At 41.0% G+C, this 24,059-nt stretch overlaps 1 protein-coding gene across 1 annotated transcript in view; it reads left to right on the top strand.

The window, feature by feature from the left end:
• vps53 (VPS53 subunit of GARP complex) overlaps window positions 1-24,059 on the top strand; it is a 235,043-nt gene that overhangs the window by 25,171 nt on the left and 185,813 nt on the right. Inside the window, exon 4 of the mRNA XM_043718341.2 lies at window positions 5,660-5,726. Within this exon, the coding sequence (XP_043574276.2) occupies window positions 5,660-5,726 (67 nt within the window). The remainder of the gene's footprint in view (window positions 1-5,659; window positions 5,727-24,059) is intronic.

The following is a 24,059-nucleotide window of genomic DNA, read 5'->3' as shown; positions in this document are numbered from 1 at the left end:
TGTGTGTAACAGTAGACCATGCGTTAACAAGGCTTGGTGTTTGGGAGTTGGGGTACGGACATAGGAGAAGATGCCTCGAGCTCTAAGATTGTTGAACTGGATACTGAGTCCAGAAGGCTGTAGGGTTCCCACACAAAAAATGAAGTGCTATCTTCCATCTTGTGCTGAACTTTGCAGCAGTGCTCCAGCAATTGGCCATGGAACAAGGTGCTGGTTTGAAGTGGCAGGCAACTAGAAGCTTGGTCTTTTTTTGTGGACAGGACGTTCTGCAAAGCAGTCACCCAGACTATGCCGCGTTTCCCCAGTGTAAAGAAGGCAACATTATGAGCAGCAAATGCAGTAGGCTAGATGGTGTGAAGTGCAGGCAAAGTGTTGCTTCATCTGGAAGGTGTTTTTCTGCCCTTGGATACTGAAGAGGGAGGAAGTAATGGCTAGGTGTTGCACCTTCTGTGGTTGGAGGGGAAGGTGCCATGGGGGCTCTGAGAGGGTATCAGGGGTGTAAAAGGAGAGAACCAGGGTGTCCCAGAGGGGAGCGGTCCTTGCGGAAGGCTGACAAGGGAGGGGTGAGGAGGGGAAGGGTATTTGTGTCTGGTGGCATCCTGCTGGAGGTGGGGGAAATGGCAGCCAATAATCCTCCAGCTGTGGATGCTGACGGGATGGTAAGAGGACAAAATTCCCTGATGACGGACTTATGCTGGAAACGTCGATGCTGCCTGATCTGCTATGCATTTCTAGTATCACACTCTTGACTCTGATCTCCAACATCTACAGTCCTCACTTTCTCCAAGGAAGAGGGGGACCCTATCGCTGTTGTGGAAGGGAAGAAAGGGATTGATCGCCAGTGTGGGGGATGGGTCAGACCCAGCTGCGAGACCCCTGTCAACTATAGTCCTGGGGAATCCTCTGATCAGGAAGAAGACAGACATTTTGGAGATGCCAGTCTTGGACTGGCGTATACAAAGTTAAAAATCATACTTTTGTCCAATAGGTTTATTTGGAAGCACGAGCTTTCGGAGTGCTGCTCCTTCAGGCCATTGTGGAGTATAATATCGTAAGACATAGAATTTATAGCAAACGTTAACAGTGTGATGTAACCAAAATTATATATTGATAAAGCCCTGAATTGTTGAAGTTTCTCATCTTTTAGAATGACCATGTTGGTTTCAGTTCTTTCATATGTAAATCACAACTTTTTTTTTAAAAGTTACATTCTCAAGTGAACTTTGACAATTATGGTAAGGTCTTGGGGAGTGTTGCTGAACAAAGAAACATTGGAGTGCAGGTTCATAGCTCCTTGAAAGTGGAGTCGTAGGTAGATAGGATAGTGAAGAATGCATTTGGTATGCTTTCCTTTATTGGTCAGAGTATTGAGTACAGGAGTTGGGAGGTCATGTTGCAGTTGTAAGGACATTGGTTAGGCCACTGTTGGAATATTGCGTGCAATTCTGGTCTCCTTCCTATCAGAAGGATGTTCTGAAACTTGGAAAGGTTCAGAAAAGATTTACAAGGATGTTGCCAGGGTTGGAGGGCTTGAGCTATAGGGAGAGGTCAAATAGGCTGAGGCTGTTTTCCCGGAGCATTGGAGGCTGAGGGGTGACCTTATAGAGGTTTATAAAATCATGAGGGGCATGGATAAGATAAATAGACAAAATCTTTTTCCTGGGGTGGGGGAGTCCAGAATTAGAGGGTATCGGTTTAGTGTTGAGTTGAACTTGGAAGAGATGAGTTCTTCGGGGCAGGAACAGTAAGTCTGTCTGGGCAGTCCGGTTTGTGGATTTTGGGAAGGAGGTAGAAGCGAGCTGTGTGGGGTTGGGAGGTTATGATTTTAGAAGCAGTGGAGGGGAGATCACCAGATGAAATGAGGTTTGTGACCATAGTTGACATAATGCCCTGATGTTCAGTGGGGTCAGAGTCTGGGGCAAATAGGAGGCGGTATCTGAGAGTTGGAACTCAGCCTCTGCACTGTAGAGGTCAGTCCATCAGATAACAGCACCACCCTTATCGGCAGGATTGGATCTGAGTGCATAACGTGCAGTCAGTTCACAGAGCGAGACAAGTTGGAATGGGTGAGGTGGGAGGAGAAAAATTGAGGCGACCAATGTCACATCAACAGTTTTCGATGAACTGGTCAACTGCAGATAAAAAGCCAGAGGGGTCCAGGTTAAGGGAGAGTGTAAGAGGTGGGCAAAAGGATCTGTAGGGCAGGAAGAGGACTCATGTTGAAAGTAATGGGTGAAGGTGTTGGAAGAAGAGTTATTGAATTTCGGGCATAAATTGACATTTAAGGGGAAGATGCAGAGGAATAAAACCAGATCTTTGCTGAATGTTCAACATCAGAGAGCAGAAGGTCGGAAGTATAGTAAATACACAACAGGAGGTGAAGGTGGGAGAGTGTGAGGACTGCAGATGCTGGAGATCAGAGTCGAATAGCATGGTGCTGGAAAGGTTTGGTTGCGGAGGAGGCCTGGACTGGGAGGGGTAGTTGAAGTGTTTGGCCACAGGGCGATGGGGTTGTGTGTGTCCTAGAGATGTTCTCTGAAATGTTTTGCAAGTTGGCGTCCTGTCTCCCCAATGTGGAGGAGACCACATTGAGAGCAATGGACATAGTAGATGACATATGGGGAAGTACAGGTAAATCTCTGTCGGATGTGAAAGGATCCTTTGGGGCCTTGGAGGGGGGTGGGGAGGTGACTTATCCAGAGGCTGGTGGGGTGGATGGTAAAAATCTAGCAGGGCAAGGGCACCATTGCCCTCCTCTTCCTCCGCTACGTTGATGACTGTATCGGCACCACCTTGTGCTCTCATGAGCAGGTTGAACAGTTCATCAATTTCATGAACACCTTCCACCTCGACCTCAAGTTCACCTGGACCATCTTGGACACCTCCCTCCCCTTCCTGGACCTTTCCATCTCCATTTCTGGCAATTGATGCAACACAGACATCTACTTCAATCCCACCGACTCCCATAGCTACCTGGATGACACCTCCTCCCACCCTGCCTCTTGTAAAAATGCCATCCTTTATTCCCAATTCCTCCATCTCCGGCGCATCTGCTCCTAGGAGGACCAATTCCCCCCTCGAACATCCCAGGTGACCTCCTTCTAAGACCACAATTTCCCCTCCCACATGGTTGACTATCCTCTCCAGTGCATCTCCTCCACTTCTGGCACCTCCACCCTTGAACCCCACCCTTCCAATCGCAACAAGGATAGAACCCTCCCGGTCCTCACCTTCTACCCCCACCCGCCTCTGGGTGCATCACCTCAGCCATTTCTGCCACCTACAAACAGACCCCACCGCAGGGCATATATTTCCCTCCCCACCCCTAGCTGTGTTCCAGAGAGACAATTCCCTCTGTGACATCCCTCACCAACCCACTATCCATTCCCAGCACCTTCCCCTGTCACCGCAGGAAGTGCAAAACCTGCATCCACATCTCCCCCCTCACCTCCATCCGATACTCCTACATCAGGCAGAGATTTACCTGTACTTCCAAATGTGTCATCTACTTATCCGTTGCTCTTGATGTGATCTCCTTTACATTGGGGACACAGGACGCCAACTTGTGGAACATTTCAGAGAACATCTAAGAACATCAATTCCCGACTCAGGCGACTGACTGTGTGGAGTTTGCACGTTCTCCCCGTGTCTGCGTGGGTTTCCTCCGGGTGATCCGGTTTCCTCCCACAGTCCAAAGATGTGCAGGGTCAGGTGAATTGGCCAGACTAAATTGCCCGTAGTGTTAGGTAAGGGGTAAATGTAGGGGAATGGGTGGGTCGGTGGGTCGGTGTGGACTTGTTGGGCCGAAGGGCCTGTTTCCACACTGTAATATAATCTAATCTAAAAAAAAACACACGCACTAAACAATCCCAGCGAGGGGGAGTTAAAGTGTGGCCGACCAATTTAACTACCCCTCCCACTCCGCCAAGGACATGCAAGTCCTGGGCCTATTCCACAGCGAAACTCTAACCACCTTACGCCTGAAGGAAGAACGCCTCATTTTGTGTCCCTCCAACCACATGGGATCACAGTGGATTTCACAAGTTTCCCTACTTTCCCTCTTTTCCCCCCCCATCCCAGATCCAACCTTCCAATTCTGCACTGCCCTCATGACCTGTCCTACCTGTCCATCTTTCTTCCCACCTATCCACGCCACCCTCTGTTCTGACCTATCACCTTCACTCCACCTTCATCTACCTATCGCATTCCCAACTACCCCCCCTTCTCCCCCACCCATTTATCTATCAGCCTTCTCGGGCCACCTCCCCATTTCTGATGAAGAGCTTATGCTCGAAACATCAGCTCTCCTGCTCCTTGGATGCTGCCTGACTGGCTGTGTTTTTCCAAGACCACACACTTTGAGGTTTGGAATCAGAGGGACGAGGAGGGGAGAAAGTCTCTGGAGGGCTGTGAGTGTCTCTCTGTTGGCTGTATCTGTTGTCTTTGTGATGAGATTAGCCCTTGTCAGCCAAGGTCCCTAAGGGCTTTGAGCCACTGTGTTTCATTATCTACAATTTATCGCCAGTTGGCAGCCTTACTGTGAGACTACAAGATGATTGGCATAGGAAACAGAAAAGTTGAGTGAAGGGTACCTATTTCAAAACTAAGGGTCCAAAATGGTATTGAAATGGAAGAAAATTTTACCTAATTTTGGTGCTGCGGTGACTCCGACTAGTTAATGGTAACACTGTGTGACAAAAGTAAGAAAGGATTTAATTCCCCAACACTGCTATCACTCCAAATTCATGTGTGCGTGCGTGTATGTTTACATACTTCAGGTGTATTTTGGGGAGTGCTTTATCTTAAAATCGTTCTGTATAATAAGCAGTCTTAATTGGATAAAAATATAAAGCTAACTCACTCTTGATCTGAGAGTTTTTAACCTTTGAAGATAAGCTATTTGAAATTCTTTTAGTGTGAACAATGAATTGGGCTGACACAACCAGAACAAGTTCCATTTATAAAGTGGCTTTCATGACCACAAAATATCCAACATTGCTTTGCACCAAATCAAATCTGAGGTTAGAGCTGATATCAAAGATTCATTGAAGTTTTATCTGTAATTATTGATATTCTGCCTCCTTGAAGGTTACAATCAAATTATAGATCATTTAGATTTGTGAATGAAGTGGTCATTTGCAAGTTATCATGTTTCCTTCTGCCCCCCCCCCTTAGGTTTTGAAAGTGATTTTTACCTGAACCATCCATGATTTGTGATCTATTATTTTCCCATGAAGGTTATCAGTTTGAGTTTGCTTAATCTTAGGAACTTTTTTTAACTAGTGATGAAAATATCCAATGATCTAAGATTCCAAAACTCAACTGATCAGAAAATGGAAACTTTTAAATGCTGTGAAATGAACTGAAATTGACAAAATTGGTGCACATACTTGAGTTATATCTGAAATGTGAGCCTTTACTGCCTCCAGTGGTATTGAGGTTTATTATAAACAGTGCAGGCAAGTGATTTGTTTCCAGTCATCTATTAAGAAACTAGCATTTTTCAGGATTTATTGTACAAAGATTTCCGTGCTTTGCCAACAAATTGTCCTGCACACTGTAAATGTGGAATAGCTTGGATGTGCAACCTTACTCAAAATCACTTGCCTGCTATTAACATTGTGTGGATACCTTCATATCTTGTGTTATCTTTTGTTAGGAGGTTGGATGATGACATTCGAACTGTAGTGAGAGGACAGACCAATGTGGGACAAGATGGCCGACAGGTATAAAACCATATTTTTCCATCAGTGCTTTTTTGTAACTTCAATGCTTGAAATTTCTTATTTAGTCACGTCAAAGTCAATAGCTGTAAATTGACTTGGAGGGGAGATCCATTTGCTGCTTATGGATAGTTTAATTGTTTGATTTGTCATGGTGGTGTCATACTGGATTCCACTATTGAGAAACTCTCCGGAAGTTTAAAAAAAAATTGGAGCTGGTATTTATCATCCATGGTTCTTCTTAACAGACATGGGAACAGAACACTAGCAGTGACTTGCTGGAGTACAGCAGGGTGGTATTGAGAAGCAGAAGATTCAGGAAGTAACCAGTAAGGCAGAGTCATAGACTTAGAGATGTAGAGCACCAAAACAAACCCTTTGGTCCAACTCATCCATGTTGATCAGATATCTCAACCTAATGTAGTCCCATTTGCCAGCATTTGGCCCATATCCCTCTAAACCTTTCCTATTCATATACCCATCTAGATGCCTTTTAAATGTTTTAATTGTACCAACCACCTCCACTTTCTCTGGCAGCTCATTCCATGTAAGCACCATCCTCAGAGTGAAAAAGTTGCTCCTTGGGTCCCTTTTAAATCTTTCTCCCCCCCCCCCACTTTAAACCTATGCCATCTAGTTTTTGACTCCCCCACCCCAGGGAAAAGACCTTGTCTATTTACCCTATCCGTACCCCGCATGATCTTATGAACCTTGATAAAGTCACCCCACTTGAGGGAAAATAGCCCCAGCCTATTCAACCTCTCTCTGTAGCTCAATCCCTCCAACCTTGGCAACATTCTTGTAAACCTTTTCTGAAATCTTTCAAATTTCACAACGTTCTTCCTATTAGCAGGGAGACCAGAATTGCATGCAGTAATCCAAAAGTGGCCTAACCGATGAGCTGCAACATGACCTCCCAACACCTATGCTCAATGCGTTCACCAATAAAGGAATGCATACTAAGTGCCTTGTTCACTATCCTATTAAACTGCGACTTCATTTTCAAGGAGCAATGAACCTGCACTCCAAGGTCTCTTTGTTTAGCAACACTCCACAAAACCTTAACGTTAATTGTATAAGTCCTACCCTGATTTGCCTTTCCAAAATGTAGCACCTCACATTTATCTAAATCAAACTCCATCTTTGTGGTACACCACTGGTCACAGGTCTCCTGTCTGAAAAGCAACCCTCTGTCTTCTACCTTCAAGCCAGTTCTGTATCCAAATGGCTAGTTCTCCCAGTATTCCATGTAATCTAACCTTGCTAACCAGTTTCCCACGAAGAACCTTGTTGAATGCCTTACTGAAGTCCATATAGATCACGTTCATCACTCTGCCCTCATCCTTCCGCTTTGTTATCACTTCAAAAAACTTAATCAAGTTAGTGAGACATGATTTCCCATGCATAAAGCCATGTTGACTATTCCTAATCAGCCCCTACCTTTTACATCTTCATAGTTTGTGAAGATATTTTTAGCAGGAAGCAGGATGAATGCAAAGGAGTGGCCTGAAAATGTTTCTTGACAGTTTCATTGGGAATTTGCGGATATTTCTTATTTAGTTAAAATGATGTCTTGAGTTCGAAATCAGAATTTACCTGTTTTTAACTTGGTTCTCATCCTCTTGTGATCTTTCCACCATTTCTTCTACCTCTTCTGCCACTTGCATGTTCTCCTGGATCAGTTATGGGGTCACAGAGTCAAACAGTATGGAAATAAACCCTTTGGTCCCAGCTGCCCATGCCGACCATGTTCCCAAATGCAACTAATCTCATCTGCCTGTCCTTGACCCATATCCTTCCAAACCTTTAACGTATCCAAACATCTTTTGAACGTTGTAACTGTATTTGCATCCTCCACTTTCTCTGGCAGTTCATTCCACACAAAAACCATTCTGTTTTAAAACAAAAAGTTGCCCCCATGACCTTTTTAAATCTTTCTCCTCTGACCTTAAAAATATGCCCGAGTTTTGAACTCCCCCACCCAAGGGAAAAGGCCATTGGCATTCACCTTCTCTCTGTCCCTCATGATTTTATGAATCTCAATAAGGTCACCCATCTCTTTCTCTTGTCCTCCTGTTTTATCACGCTTTCTTTCAGTTGTCACCCTCATTTCCTTGTGTTTTTATTCTCTCCATTTGTTCTTTTTTATCTCCTCCACTATTTGCTTCAATTTATTACATTTTGGGAGGACAACAAGCACTTCATTCTGAACATGCAACTGTGTGGGCAGGACTAGGAATCACTTGCACACACAGACAAGTAGGTTGACATGTCAGCCAGAGAACACTTGAATCGGGTAGGCTGACAGGTTGACAAGGGGATGCTTCGTTTAGACAAGCAAGTGAACAAACCGACCAACAAATATCAGTATAGCTGAGTGAGCTTCCAGCTGCCAACCTGTTGAGAGTAAATAAACAGGTAGGTTGACAGGCTCATGAGCCATGCAAGTGGGAAACTTTCACAATATACCGTTCATAATCCAGAATTTTTCCCAGGCAAATTCCAAATGCTGACATCTTGTTTGCATTTGCATCAACCCTGATCAGATCTAATTTGTTCCCACCCAATTTCTCTCGGCCCTAGTTTTCACATTGATTGGCAAAGTTCATCTCTTCCACTGTACTTACTAAGTAAGCAGGTAGACTAAAAAGCATTTTGTGAACATCTCCGAATGTTTGGAACTGGGTTGTAGTGACTCGAGGAGAATCAGATTTGTAGAAGGAACCATGGGAAATGGATCACGTGTAACTGCTGTAATGGTAGCTTGGTCATTGTAACCAAGCTTCATAACCTTTAAAATGCGATTGAATGAGCACTTGAAACATCATAACGTTCAAGGCTATGGGCAGAAGTGTTGGAAACTGGGGCTATGTGGATTTTGACGAGCTTATTCAGTGCAGTCTCAATAGACCAGAAGGCCTCTTTTGTACTGTGTGATTCTATGATTGATCACTTACATTGTTGATGGATGGAGTCCATCAACAATGTAAAGTATTGGTAGGAATCAAGGCATTGAAGCTTAAATGATTAATAATCAATGAGCCAAGGACAGTGAATTGAGTATTCTGTTCCTGACTCTCAGGTGGGCATCTTCAAGAGGTAATTCTGAATTAGAGTATGCATTTTATTCAAATATTTGTTTAAAGGCTAATTTTCATGTGGAGATAAATTTAATATGCCCTCACACCAAGTTTACGACATTTATAAAGTAACTTTAATTGTCACTCCTGTCATTTGTCACTGTCGGGACAATAGCTTATAACAGAAATGGGCAGGTCACTTGTGCTGTTTTCTGCTGTTAACATGATTGATACTAGCCGGATGAATCCAGCTAGTGTCTTTATTGGCTCCCATCTCATAAGTTGGACAATGGCTAGCTGTCATTTGCTGCCCACAGGCATGTGACACATTTGTAAGAAATGACATTCTGGGCACGTACAAGATGCAAAGCTTTTAAATGTATAGATCTCCTCCTGGAGATTAGTTTGTGAGGATGAAGAACCCTTGTAGCTCATCTATCGAAGCATTAGCAGTCAGTGTTCTTTGCCTTAATGGATGCATGTAAATGGTTTTAAGGCTGTATTTCAGTCAGTGTTCTAATCGCTTCTGAACCTTTGAGACCAGTGCATATCCTCCATTCGTATGGAGATGCTTGTATTCTATAAGAATGCCAGTGTTCGCAACAGATACAGAAATGTTTTCCCATTTTGGGGCCTATTTTTAAAACCTGGAGTTTCCGGTGGTTTGAAATTCTTTATGAAAATATGCAAGCTTGCATTTGTGAAAATTAAGCACAGAACGCTCTCTTTTTTTTTTTTCCCCCCCCCCTTCTGGTATGGTTCCAGGACAGTGAAACAGTCTCCTGACTCTGCTGTCCGTTAATTCCCCACCTGATGCAAGACAGCATTTGGGAACACTGAGCTCCCTTTACATGTGTATGCAACCTCTTGGGCGGCACGGTAGCACAGTGGTTAGCACTGTTGCCTCACAGCGCCAAAGACCCGGGTTCAATTCCCGCCTCAGGCGACTGACTGTGTGGAGTTTGCACCTTCTCCCCGTGTCTGCGTGGGTTTCCTCCGGGTGCTCCGGTTTCCTCCCACTGTCCAAAGATGTGCAGGTCAGGTGAATTGGCCATGCTAAATTGCCCGTAGTGTTAGGTAAGGGGTAAATGTAGGGGTATGGGTGGGTTTCGCTTCGGCGGGTCGGTGTGGACTTGTTGGGCCGAAGGGCCTGTTTCTACACTGTAATGTAATCTAATCTAATCTAATATTAGAGGCCACTCTTTCAATCACAGACGACATCATGTTAGTAGATTAAACATAGCCCTGTTTTTACTGAGTGAGAAGTGGGGCTGGTATATTTGGCAGCACCTTGAGACCATTTCAAATACAGTTCTGTGCTGTTGCCAAAATTAAGTTATTTAGATTATTTATTTCTTCTGATTGTAGCTGGCAGTGGGAGAGCAGTGCCTTCATCTCCCTGCAAGCTATAAGCCAGAAGTGTCTAAAGAGAAAGAAAACAGAGTTTGAAAACACAAGTGTTAGAGAGTAGGTAATAAATATTTATAGCCTTTTTTATATATGCAAGTGACAGCATGCCAAGAAAAGTGTGGAAATAGTTTAATTGCTTCCATGTTTTGTCTGCTTTCAAAGGACAATGTGAGATATTGTAACATGATATAATGCCACTGCTAAACAAAAGAAAGCTGAATTCCTTTTCGGTAGTGTGTGTATATGCATATTTATCAATCTATTGTTTCTATCTCTGGTCTGTGTTCAATTAGCTAAGGTTAGTGTCAGAAATATAATGGCCTAGATGTCTCCGGGCTAAAAACTGGAAGATTCGTCCAGGATCCCATTTCTGATTATTCAGTGAGCATCGCTAGAAATTGTCTGCAGATGTATGTTGGCTTCAGACTGTAGTGTTCTCACTATTGAATCACCTAGCATATGAGCACAGGAATAGCTAGAAGAATAGGAAGAAATAGTTCTTCGAAAGCTCATGTTCTACAGTTGTTGCTTCTGCTTCTTAAAACAATGCATGCACATGCACTAATTTAGCAAAATATACGTGCAAAGATGAAACTTGCCAAGACAATTGATTTTTGAAGAGACATGTTTGACCTTAACTTTGCTACTGAAGGTGTCTAGGTAAGCGGCCTGCTGATTTTTCAGTCCTTGTCACTCATGATTCTGATCTGCTACAGTTTGTTTTGATGGGAGGAATTGGGCTTCAGATATCTAAGGACATCAGAAGAATTTGGATTTGCAAATTACTGTGTAACTCTGGTTTCTGACCCTGTGAATGGCAAGTTGTGTGCTGAAGGAACGGTGTTTATATTTGCTTAGAAGTATACAAGAAGAAAATGAGGGCTGCAGATGCTGGAGATCAGAGTCGATGGTGTGGTGCTGGAAAAGCACAGCAGGTCAGGCGGCATCCGAGGAGCAGGAGAAAAATTCCTGATGAAGAGCTTATGCCAGAAACATTGATTCTCCTGCTCCTTAGATGCTGCCTGACCTGCTGTGCTTTTCCAGCACCCCACACTCAACTTGGAAGTATACAAATCCACGCAGACCGGAGTATATTGACAGGTCAACATTAATAGTGTATGCAGCTAAGAATTGACCTCCAGTCAAATTAAGCATGACTGTATAATTTGGGTCTAATGAGCTATTGCTGAATAAATGTTAATTGTCTTGCATAGTATTAGATAGTATAGTCACCCTGTTCCTTCTGATCCTTTAAAGTTCTTATTAATCGCATACTAAATCGAGTAAGGTGAAATTTTGTGTTTGGGGTAAGGTATACAAGTCTGATGTAATTTTCCACATCTTCAACTGATCTTTGATTGCTTGGTCATATGGCACTGTCCCCTGACATATGACTGTGTGACTTTGAGTACCATGTTCTTTTGGTGAAGGACTTAAAGGTTCACATCAGTTTGTGATCAGTCATAGAATATACCATACAGAAGAGGCCCTCCAGCCTATCGTGTCTGCACTGAAAAACTACTCTAAACCTACAGAAGCCCCTTTTCTAATACTTGATCCAATACCCTTGAACGTTATGATGTTTTATGTGGTCATCCAAAAACACTTTAAAAGCTGAGGTTTCCTGACTCAACAACCTTCTGAGTGAAAGCAAATGTCCTCTCGTCCCTCTAAACCTCGTGCCATTCACCTTAAAATTATGCCCCCTTGTTATTGACCCTTCAAGCTGGAGTAACAGCCTGTTTCTTTCAAAGGTGAAATGCTGCAACCTAGTCAACATCCTGATGAATATTCTTTGCACCCCCTTCAGTTTAAGCACATCATTTCTCTAGTGCAGTGACCAGAACTGCACACAGTACTCCAGCAGTGGTCTAACCAAAGATTCACACAGCTCCCAAGCGAATGTCTCTGACGTTATAATCTATGCTATAACGTATAAAGACAAATGTGCATTATGCTGCCTTAACCACACTATTATCCCGTCCTGCCACCTTCACTCACCCTAAGATTCCTCTGTTCCTGAATTTCCTCATGTCCTGCCATTCATTGAGTACTTCCTTGTCTTGTTACTTCTTCCAAAGTGCATCACTTCACACTTATTAGGGTTAAATTCCATCTGCCATCTAACCAATCCATTGACATTCTCCTGTACTCTCGGACCTCCTTCTTCACTATTAACCACCCAGCTAATCTTCAAATAGTTAAGTGTAACCTTTTAAAAAAAAAAAAGCTATCTCCTACGCATTATTTCAACTGTTAGTAGATTTCACATCAATCAAAGAATCAGTCAGGTTTTCCCAATGGCTGATGCATTACTCCTTTTAAACGTTGCAAACTTCCTGAGAAGGCATTAGTGATCTTGTCTTATTTAAGTTTAAATAGAATAGCAGGCAGAAACTGCAGGACTTTAGTGGATGGGTGAGGATTTAGTAGGTGTATCATTTGTTTGACTCCTTTCTGGCTCAGATAACTGTACCATCTCTGGAAGTAGTGTAAATCCCGCAGGAAATGGGACCAAGAAAACGCTACCGAGAAACGGATCAGTTTACTGGACTGTCTTTCACATGTTACTACTTCCAGATGCAGGTTTCATTCAGGACAGAGCTCCCATTGTTGAATTAACTGTGAGGTGACAATGTTCTGTTGGTTTCAGAATGATGAATAGATGGTCCTTCTACAAATTTAAATGTCAGGAAATGTGATTATCTTTTGTTCCTGCAGACACTCACGCTAGTTACACGTTCTCTCTCTACAATAATGTACAGAAATATCACTGTGAAGTGATAAAAGATAAAGTTCAATTTGCACTGACAGTTGACATTGAAGCTGATTAAATCTACATTTAATACTGGCCCCTAGATGTCTTTGATTACAGTTACGGGTGAATTGCTTGGTTACCCTGGAACACATTAACAGTCATTCAGTAAGGTTCAATCCTTTTTTTGAAGTCATTACTGAACTTGTTTGATTGTTACATTAACTTGATAGTTTTTCATATGTTTTTATAGAATGATAGAATCCATACAGTGTGGAAGCAGGCTGCTTGATACATCTGGACAAATCAGATGCCAGATTTGGCTTGATATTAAAGTTAAACTTACAGTCCACTTGTTTACTGTCAGTCAATGAACATTTTTATAAGAGGCTATTGATGTACTTTTAACAAAAGAACATAAAGGTGTAATAAACTAATTCTTTTCCTTTGCTACAACTGTTTGGAGACTGCTAACCTTTGCTGTTGTTGTTACAGACCTCCTCTCTCTGATCTACTTCTCTCCAAAAGAAACCCGCACATTGCCTTTCGAAACAAACTTGTTTCTATCTCCGCCTCCTTGTCATTGAATATTTTGTTGCGAGGCAACAGTCCAATTTTTCTTTCTGTTCTACCCATGTTTCTAATGCACTGAACTTTTCACCTCAACTGTTTTTAATGGTTTTATGTAAATGCTTGTAGATAAACTTTCAGGCAGTACACCTCTGTCCACAGTTCTGAAGAAGGGTCACTGGAATTAAGACATTAACTAACTATGTTTCCCCTTCACAAACTTGCCAGACATGCTGAGTTTCTCTGGCAATTTTTATTTTTGTTTGTTCTAGTTTTCAGCATCTGCAGTTCTTTGTTTTATATTATTATGTGCATTTTATTATTTTCCATTGCCGCCCTCTGTTAACCAAATCCTTGTTTTTAAATAAAAGTGTTCTTTCCTTCCCATTTTATATTCTGTTTTCAATGATTAATGTTCACACTCCAGCTGCCATTGTGTCATGTGTGAATACTGATCAAAGAGGTCGGTAGTCTGGTCCCAGGCCTTTAATGGTGCTACCATTAAACTATGTGCTTGTGTATGATTTGTACCTTGTTAAATAATCCAAATTACGACAATGGATGCACTCTTGTTCCATAAATTGCAAATCATTTACATACTACCACTCGCTCACCTACATTCTCATGACACCAGTTCTTGCCAAGCTGCACTGGCTCCCTATGTCTCAGGATGTTGCTTTTAATCCATGCTTTCAGATCCCTACATGGCTTCATCTCCTCTTATGACTGTGATCTTCTCCATTTGATATGTGCCAGCACCCGCACACTTTCTACACCATAGGCATACTTATCAATTCCTGTTCTGTATTCTCCCAAAGAAAAAGGAGGAGGTTCATGTTTCAACTACACTTCTGCTTCATCATGTCTGTCTGCTTTCACCTTAACATTATCTGTCTGGAGTTGAGAGCGTGTTGCTGGAAAAGCACAGCAGGTTAGGCAGCATTCGAGGAGCAGGAAAATTGAGGTTTCGGGCCAGAGCCCTTCATCAGGGGGAGGAGGCTCCGGCCGAAAAGTCTATTCTACTGCTCCTTGGATGCTGCCTGACCTGCTGTGCTTTTCCAGTAACACACACACAACTCTGATCTCCAGCATCTGCTGACCTCATTGTCTTCATTATTTGTTTGGATGCTGCCTCAGCTCATCTGCTGCTGAAACACTCATAACAAATTTGAAACTGCACTTGGCTGCCCCCCCAGCTCCCCCCCTCAAAAAAAAACTTGAACTTATCCTAAACTCAATAAAACCCGCCAAGAATTGTGGATACTGTAAATCAGGCTCTCTCGCTCTGTATCTGCAATCTTTTCCGTTCTGCAATCTTCCAAGCTCATGCACTCCTCCAATACTGACCACCTTTGCATTCCTGATTTTAGTTACCCCTGGGTTGGTAGCAATGGCTTCAGCTGCTTAGGCCCTTAGCTCTGGAATTCTCTCCTTAAATCTGTCTCCTGTTTTACTTCTCTCTCTCTCTCTCCTCTCTAAAATGCTCCTTTATAACAGGCATCTCATTGTTAATTTATTTTTGTGGTTAAGAGCCAGATTTTGTTTGATATATTCTAATAATTTAAAGATGCTTTGCAAATAAAAGCCGATATTAATGTTTCAGCCACAGTGTTGCTTCTGAGCTTCCCTTTCCTCAGTGCCTCCAATCCGTCACCTCTGCCTTTCCATTCAAATTCAGATTGAGACATGAAGATTTTGTGAGAAGGATGCATCATCTGTAGTTAATTAAGGAAGTTAACAATGGTATCAAATTGAAGAAAAAGGACTCGCAAATCAGCAATGATTAGCGCGGGGCCAGAAGAACGGGAATATTTCTAGAAGTCAGCTAAAATTTGCTGAACTAAAGGAGGAATCTGTATTGTAAAAATAAAACTAGCAAGAGATAATAAAAAGAGTAAAACCTCTGAGTATATAACAAGGAGTAACTAAAATGGATGTTGGTCACTTAGGTGGTGAGACTAGGTAATTACTAAGGAGAAACGAGGAAATTTTGAGAATTTAAGCAAGTATCTTGTTCCTGTCTTCACCGTAGAAGGTACTAAAAGTATTTCAAGAATAGTAGACAAGGAGGGAAGAACTAAAATAATTACGAGAAAAAAGTGCTAGGAAAACCAATGGGACGAAAGGATGACAAGTTCCCTGGACCTAATGGGTTACTTCCAAGGGATTAAAGAAAGTGGTGGCATTGATTGTAATCTTCCAAAATTCATTGATTCTGAAAAAGCCCCAATGGATTTGAAAAGTGCAAATATATTAGTTAATGAGAAAGATAGAAGCATGAAACCAAAGGTCAGTGAGCCCAACATCTGTCGTTGGGAAAGTAGTAGAATCCATTATTAAGAAAATTGTTGAGAGTCATATTTGAAAACTATAATACCATTAGTCAGGGTCAACATAATTTTGTGGAAGTGAAATAGTATTTGACAAATGTAATTGAGTTCTGTGAAAATGTAATAAGCAGGATGGATAAAGAGGTACCAGAAAATGACAAGTATTTGAATTTTCAACAGACGTTTTGGTAAGGTGGTGTACAATGTCAGAACTCATGGTATTAGGGTGGCATGTTAGCATGAATCCTGGATTGGGTAAATAACAAGGAACAGAGTAAATTGATCACTTTCTGGTCAACTGATTGTGCCAGAGGGATCGATTCTGGGGCCTCAATTATTTACAACTGCATTAATGACATTGCCAAAGAGATGAAGTAGCGTATTTAAGTCTGAGACAAAGCTGTGAGGAGGAATCAAAGAAACTGCAACGAAATATAGCCAGGCTAAGTGAGTGGACAAGAATGTGGCAAATGATGTATAATGCGCAAAAGTAAGTTTATTCACATTGATCTTAAGAGTAGAAAAGTAAAATATTTTTTAATGGTGTGAATTTTGAGTGTTGGTGTTTAGCATTCTGGCATTGCAAGCAATAAGAAAGTCGAATTCCATGTTGGCCTGTATTGTAAGGAAATTGTAATGCAAATACAAGAAAATCTTTGAACAATTGTCTGGAGCTTTGAGAATATTGTCTGCAATTTTGGTCTCCATTCTTGTCTTGGAGATAGTGGAAAAAATGTTAACTAGATTGCTTCTTGGGATGAAAAACATGACTTGAGAGACTGAGAGATGATCACAACGTTGAAAGATTCTGAAGGTCTTGACAAGGAAGATGTTGAAAGTTTGCATCACTTAAGCAATCTAGAAAATGGGGCACAGTCTTTGGATAAGATAAATCATTTTGGCTGAAGATGAAAGGAAGTATCTTTAGTTAGATTGTGAACTGTTAGAAATGCTGACTTGAGAAGATTGTGGATTCTCCCGTTATTAAATATATTGAAGGCTGAGTTGGTGATGTCTTGGGAACAAATGTGAAAGTGGAGTGGAGGCAAACATCAGCCATTATCTTACTGAATGACTGGGAATATGTGAAATGCAGTCTATTTATTAGGTACTTGTAAGTTTATATTTAATTGATCAGGTCTTATTTCCCATGTTGTTTGGTACAGTAACGCACTTAGTGCTGATTCTGCCTTCCTAGCTAACCTAGTCTTCACTTGGGCAAATGACTGACAGCTGACACCCATTTGACTACATGTTCAGGAGAAATAGTGTAATGATTTACATTGACAGTAAGATATTTGTTTAAATATTGACACATTTCTATGGAAGGATTAAACGCAGCTCCCTCCCAAAATCCTGATCCATCAGAGTTTTTTTTAATGGAAGCTAATTTCAGTCAGATATTTAATTACACATGTAACTGAATTTAATTCAAGATGGCACTTTCAGATTTGAGAACTTTACGCTTAACTAAATAATGTGACATTCAGAACTTTCTCTGACTAGTCCAGTTTGTAAAAAGCCATTCTTGTTGCAAAGATAACAACGTACTATTTGGTGGGATGCAAAATTTCCTACTGATGTGCAGCATTGTGGGTAAGTGTGATGATTGAGGACAAGAACATGACTGACATCAAGGCATGCTAAGAATATATGAAGGTACTATGTAGACAATGAGCTTCATATGAATGCAGGTCAGAACTAAAATAATTGCAATGGATTTATGGGGAAGAGGGATGTATCCAAAGTTTTATTGGAGTGAAGAATGCCATGCTAATTTAAGAAAAAAAATCAGTGATAGACTGAAGCAAGGCTTGTTTGTGGTAAACCAAAAACTTATTGCTGTACATAAAAAATTTGATTCTGTCTCAATGGTGGTTATTGTTACTTGTGTTTTTTTTCTGTGAACACAATGCCAAGAAGTGTTATTGTAACCTGGAGAGCATTATGTTTTCTTCTGGACATGCATGGATTGTAGACAGTAAAGAAACATTTTTTTTTGAAAAACACATTTTTTAGTAAAAGGTGCAAAGGTACGCAGACGTCTAAAGATCAGAACTTAAACAGCCTGCTGAGTTGTTATTTTCTTGTAAAATATTTATCCTACTGAGTTTATCAGTACAACTTTGAAAATTGGGTATCCCTTTGGTACAGATTCAATATGACTTTTTTTTTTGGTCAGTGAACTGGTTTTTTAAAAAATAGGTAGAATTAACATGCTTGCTGCCAAACTTCATGTAATATATTAATTGTGTAAAACATTAATTTTATGGTAACTTGGGCATCAAATGCCACATTTGTCTGTACCCACACTTGAATGCTGGCCAACATATGATGCATTTTGTGAAAACACTAAACTCTGAATGTGTGATGTACCTGGACACATTGCATTGCAAAAAGCTAAATATGGGAGAGCAACACAGTTAGCTAATTCTTAAACAATCTGGGCTATAACATGAAAGCAACTTTGAGAACGCCATTAGAAAAAATAACTAGTCTCAAGCTTGATGAGCTCTGAGGAATTTCCTATCCTTTCTGCCTCTGCCAAGTTGTTCTAGTTGAGCCAAGCAATATCGTCTTGGCAAATAGCTTTATTTAAAGAAAAAGCCCTGCAAAAATATTGGGTAATAAACAAAAGTATGTAGGTATGAGCAGACGGAAAAGAACAAAAATTGGTTGGAAGCACAGAAATTTCAGAGCAATTAAGTTATTTGGTGTTGAATGAATGACATCGAATATATAAGATAGTTATAGTTGACTGTTTTTGGACAAGATGCGAGAAACTTTGTTCAAGTCTAAATTTTTAAGAGTTCACAGTGAATCTAGGGATGGCCGAGTTAAATATGGTTATATCCTGTGACTTTCTCTCCTGTCTTTTGATACAGCTCATCTTTTGTGCTGGTGCTTTCTTTTTCTTCTGATTCCCTACAGTTGAGTAGAATCCATTCATGAGGGTTAATGCCTTAAAAGGCAGTGTACATATCATTGGCATTCTCTTATGGTCAGGCTGTCCGCTATTAAGTGGAGCCTTCATAGTTTTAATGAGCTAAGGCTTTGAGGAATCAGTGGCTCTATCAGGCACTATTCTAACAGCTTCATTGGCAGTGCAAAGAGACAGACTGGAGAATGAGAATGGAGTTGAAATGGAACCAATCTTGAGTTTCATTCCAGCAAATTATAAGCAGGAATTTGGAAGAATCACAAACTGGAGAAAATTTAACACAAAAAGCTGGCAGTTATTTCAGTTTGGCACTTAACATGTACATGACAGGAATCATAACTGTTCATATCTTGATGCCAATCAGCACAGATATGTCTCTATATTATCAGTGTGAGGATCCAGTTGTGACTTAAACAAGATATTAAATCTTGTGTTTTTGATCTGCAAATGCATAGTTGTTTGAAAAGTTTAAATTCAAAGTTGCATCAAAATTCTTCAGTATTTGAAGGCAAAATCACTTGAGGTCAGTTTGCTGTCAACATTTCGAGCCATAAAAAGTGGGTAATTTTTGGGTAGAGGTTTTGGCTAAATGTTTTACTTTTTTTTAAAACATTCCTTCTTGCCTGTTCCGGCTGTTGTGAGTTTTATTTTCAAATTATTTTGTTAATGTCATGTCAGTTCTTTTCATTTAAAGTATCTTGGAGGTCAGATTAAATTGTATTTTTATTTAAGTTAATTGAAGCAATATATTTTTGAATGAAAGCCTGAGAGTAATATTCTAGGAATGTATATCTTTGAACCAAAAACTCTAGGTGTACTGCAAATGTGAACTGTTAATGACTTTTGAAGTCTGATTCGGAAATCTTCAAGTGGAAGGGTCCACCTTTTTTAGTTTGGTCTATCGTAGATTATGTTTTTGCTGTGAATAAGATCCAGATGGTGATGGTTGAAGTGTAGAATGTTTGTCACTAGTACCATTACTTTTGGAATGGAAATGTGGAAATGATAGGTTAAAGGTGAAGAGGAGTTCAACTGTTGCCCTAGCAACTCTTGAACTAGACATTTCAGCCTTTGTGAGGATAAATTCACATTGGAGTGATTGTTAGGAAATTAAAATGGAATATTTGAAACCTCTACTTGTGTATTTTCTGAACCATTTTTGAGCAAATTAATGATTTTGGTATACAGGGTTGGTAAATCCTTATTGTATTTGTATTACTTCTTGAGTTAGTCTTGAATAACTGTGAGAGAGTAAAGCTACAAATCTCAGTGCACAGAATAACATTGTGGGAAATGCAAGTCAATGCAGAGATCAGTGGGGCCAAACTTCCCAGGGATATTCAGTAGATCTGGGAGAGGGATAATCCTCCCTTGAAGTTGATATCTCGGTCCTCAGGCTTTCTGTGCACAGTTTACCATGTTTTCCAGTCTTCAGCCAATGCAATCCCTCTGTTGGTGAAATTGTAAAACTTCAAGCTTGAAATTTTAACACCGCTGATACACAATGCTCCAATAAAAGGAAGAATGGTTTGCATTTGTGTAGTGCCATTCACAACCTCAGGATACCTAAAAATAATTTAAGCCGATAAGGTACTTTTTGAAGTGTAGCGATTGTTGTAAACACAGCAGTCAGTTTGCACAAAGCAAGTTCTGACAAAACAGACTTGTTTTAATGACTGCATAAACTGTTTTTATGATGTTGTTTGAAGGTTAATTTATGGCTAGGACACCTGGGATAATTCTGTTTGAATTAGTGCTGTGGGATCTTTCATTTACACCTGATGGGTAGATATGTCCTGAGAGATGCCAGTATGACAGTGGATTGTCAGTCCAGATTTAGTATGTGTCTGTAGAATTGTGCTTGAATCCTCAGCCCTTCTGGCTCAAAGATGAGATCCAATCCATATAGCCTTGGCTAACATTTCATGCCAAGCTTATGCTGACACTACCCTATGCATGCAAACTTGTGATTATAATTGTATTCAATGGTAGGAATCGTGAAATAGGTTTAATACCCATCCTCTTCCCATGTTTAATTACTGTGACACAAGCTGAGATCAACTGACTAGGCATGCACTGGCATTTTAACTTGAGACTTCCTGTACTGTATGGCACAGTTCTACATGGGAAGTACATTTACAAGTGAAACAATCTGGCAATATTGTAATTAAATACTTAATATATTTTTGATCTCAATCAAATGATTGAATTAAGCCTCCCGAGTGTCTCGAGTGTCTTGTCCAAAGACCGCGTACTGCAAAGAACCCTAGCAATTAATTTGAGTTTTCTTGTGAAAGCCAGATGCTGTTTAGTGCTGTGTGCAAAGATTAAAAGTTCATGATGCCTTTTGGTTGTAAGGTTGTGATGAGCCACATGACTGAAAAGCAACATTTCTAAAATGTGTCTGGTTTCATTTGGAAACCAGAAAACTCCTGAGTTATTACCAGTTTGCACAGTAGTATAGAATGAGGAAAATAATGGCAAGCTACTTAAATAAAGTCAATGCTGACAAGATGGATGCAGCTCTTTCAACACTTCTCTTAACACCCTGTTACTTTTCGCTAATGATTCTTGTAAATGTCAGAGCTCCACAGATGTGTCTGGTTAGTATGGAGCATTTTTGGAAACAGTGGAATTAAATTGACCGTTGTTGACGTATTCTCTAATGTTTAAATGTTTTTTTCTAAAATGTTTCTATATTAATAACTGTGCAAACATTGTATTGCTGCAATACTTGATGATCTGCTTACAGTGCGTATGGAAAATCTGAGGAAAACAGGTGTAGTTATATCCATTGGGCACCTTCAACAGTCAATATAGGGAGACTACAGAGGAGGAGGGAAGGCTGAAATAAATACTTAGTTTTACAAGACATTCAAAGTACAGGGTGAATATTTTGTGGTAACCTGAAAATGTAACTATCTAAATGATCTATTCTGTGGTTTGCAGTGTACTGAATGTTTGATCTAAATCTAAATTCCACGACTAATTGAATTGAGAAAATATTATTTGGATTTACAGTCTTTGAGCTTAACTGTGAAGAAGGAAGACCGCTAATTTTCTCCTGCTCATCAAAACTTTACAGAGGAATCTGGGATGTCTGAGGGAAATACCATTCCCGATGTAATTGATAAAGCTGGTGTTTACATCTGACCTTGAAATAAGTTCTCCATACAATAGATGTGGTTGTGATCACATCCTGTCTGTTTGCTAATGGCCTTTATTGCATATTAAAATCCAGGTTGTAGTGGTACAGCAAGTTTAAAACATTGACTCCATTGACAGGATCAGAACTTATTGATTGGCTGAAAATCTCCTATCGCTGCAGGATACAATACACCATTATGATATGATTTTTAGCTAAGCTTTAATGCATAGCACAAAACTGCTGGCAACTTTTCACTGTTTGGCAGCACATCGTTAAAAATCACACAACACCAGGTTATAGTCCAACGGGTTTATTTGGAAGCACTAGCTTTCTGAGCACTGCTCCTTCATCAGGTAGCTTTGGAAGAGGGCCATAAGACACAGAATTTATAGCGAAAGATTAGTGTCATGCAACTGTTAAGTCTTTCATCTTTCAGAACGAGTTCTGGGTTTTGGTTCATTAATATGTAAATCCCAGAACTACTTTAAAGTTACAATCTCGGGACAACTTAAGGTTGTATTTAAAAAAAAAAGTGACATTTCAGCTCAGACAATGCATTAACAGTGTGAGATTAGAGTCTGTCTGTATCCCAATCTTGAGTCAGACTGGTTCTATTTCTGAAGTAGGAATTTATTAAATGTTACATGGATTGATCACCTGCAGATTGTGTGCTTTTTGACCAAAATTGAATGTATCTGCAAATATAATTCTGTAGTGACCCAACTAAACTATACACTTTAATGTGCACAAGCACACACACTTTTACATACTCACGCACTCACGCAGACCCTCTCTTTTAAGTACACACATATACCCCCCACACTTACACCCACATGCACACCCTCCCACAGGCGTACACTTCATCACACACTCATACACTCACATGCTCATGCATTCTCACTCACTCACTCATACACACATGAACACACCATAAGTCTATGGGCTGAATGTGCATAGCAGATACATTCTATTTTGCTCATTCTATGTTGCAAATGTTGAAAAGATTTTGTCTAGGATAAATAGACAAGGTCTTTTCCCTGGGGTGGGGGAGTTCAGAACTAGAGGGCATAGGGTAAGGGTGAGAGGAGAAAGCTATAAAAGAGACCTAAAGGGCTACTTTTTTCATGAAAAGGGTGGTACGTGTATGGAATGAGCTGCCAGAGGAAGTGGTGGAGGCTGGTACAATTGCAGCATTTAAAAGGCATCTGGTTGGGTCAATGAATAGGAAGGGTTTGGAGGGATATGGACCAGGTGCTGGCAGGTGGGACTAGATTGGGTTAGGATATCTGGTCAGCATGGACAAATTGGACCAAAGGGTCTGTTTCCATGCTGTACATCTCTATGACGCTGTGCCTGCAGATTGTGCACTTTTTGAGCAAAATAGAATGTATCTGCAAATAATAATTCTGCAACTGCACATTCAGACCATAGACTTGTGTGTGCGCGTGTCCATGAGTGAGAGAGACAGAGTGAGTTTGAGAGTGTGTTTGCATGTGTATACTTGATTTTGTGTGTGTGTGTGTGAGTATGTGAGAGAGAGAGAGATGGAGTATATGCCAGTGAGGTTGGAGGAAGAGCGCCTCATCTTCCGCCAAGGAACCCTCCAACCACAAGGGATGAACTCGGATTTCACCAGTTTCCTCATTTCCCCTCCCCCCACCTTGTTTCAGTCTAATCCATCGAATTCAGCACCGCCTTCCTAACCTGCAATCTTCTTCCCGACCTCTCCGGCCCCACCCCAGTCTGACCTATCACCCTCACCTTGACCTCTTTCCACCTATCACATTTCTGACGCCCCTCCCCCAAGTCCCTCCTCCCTACCTTTTATCTTAGCCTGCTGGACAAACTTTCCTCATTCCTGAAGAAGGGCTTATGCCCGAAACGTCGATTCTCCTGTTCCCTGGATGCTGCCTGACCTGCTGCGCTTTTCCAGCAACACATTTCCAGCTATGCCAGTGAGAGGGTCTGCATGAGTATCTGAGTATGTAAGAGTGTGTTTGTGTGCATGTATGACAGTATATAGTGTAGTGGGGTCACCTGTAGTGTGACATGAACCCAAGCTCGTGGTTGAGGCCATTCTCATGGGTTCAAAACCCATGATT

The sequence above is a fragment of the Chiloscyllium plagiosum genome, unplaced genomic scaffold (assembly GCF_037043375.1).
Source record: "Chiloscyllium plagiosum isolate Xiang-an unplaced genomic scaffold, Cpla_swu_hap1 HiC_scaffold_31, whole genome shotgun sequence".
In the NCBI taxonomy this organism is placed as follows: domain Eukaryota; kingdom Metazoa; phylum Chordata; class Chondrichthyes; order Orectolobiformes; family Hemiscylliidae; genus Chiloscyllium; species Chiloscyllium plagiosum.
This window is presented reverse-complemented; position numbering and strand designations above follow the sequence as displayed.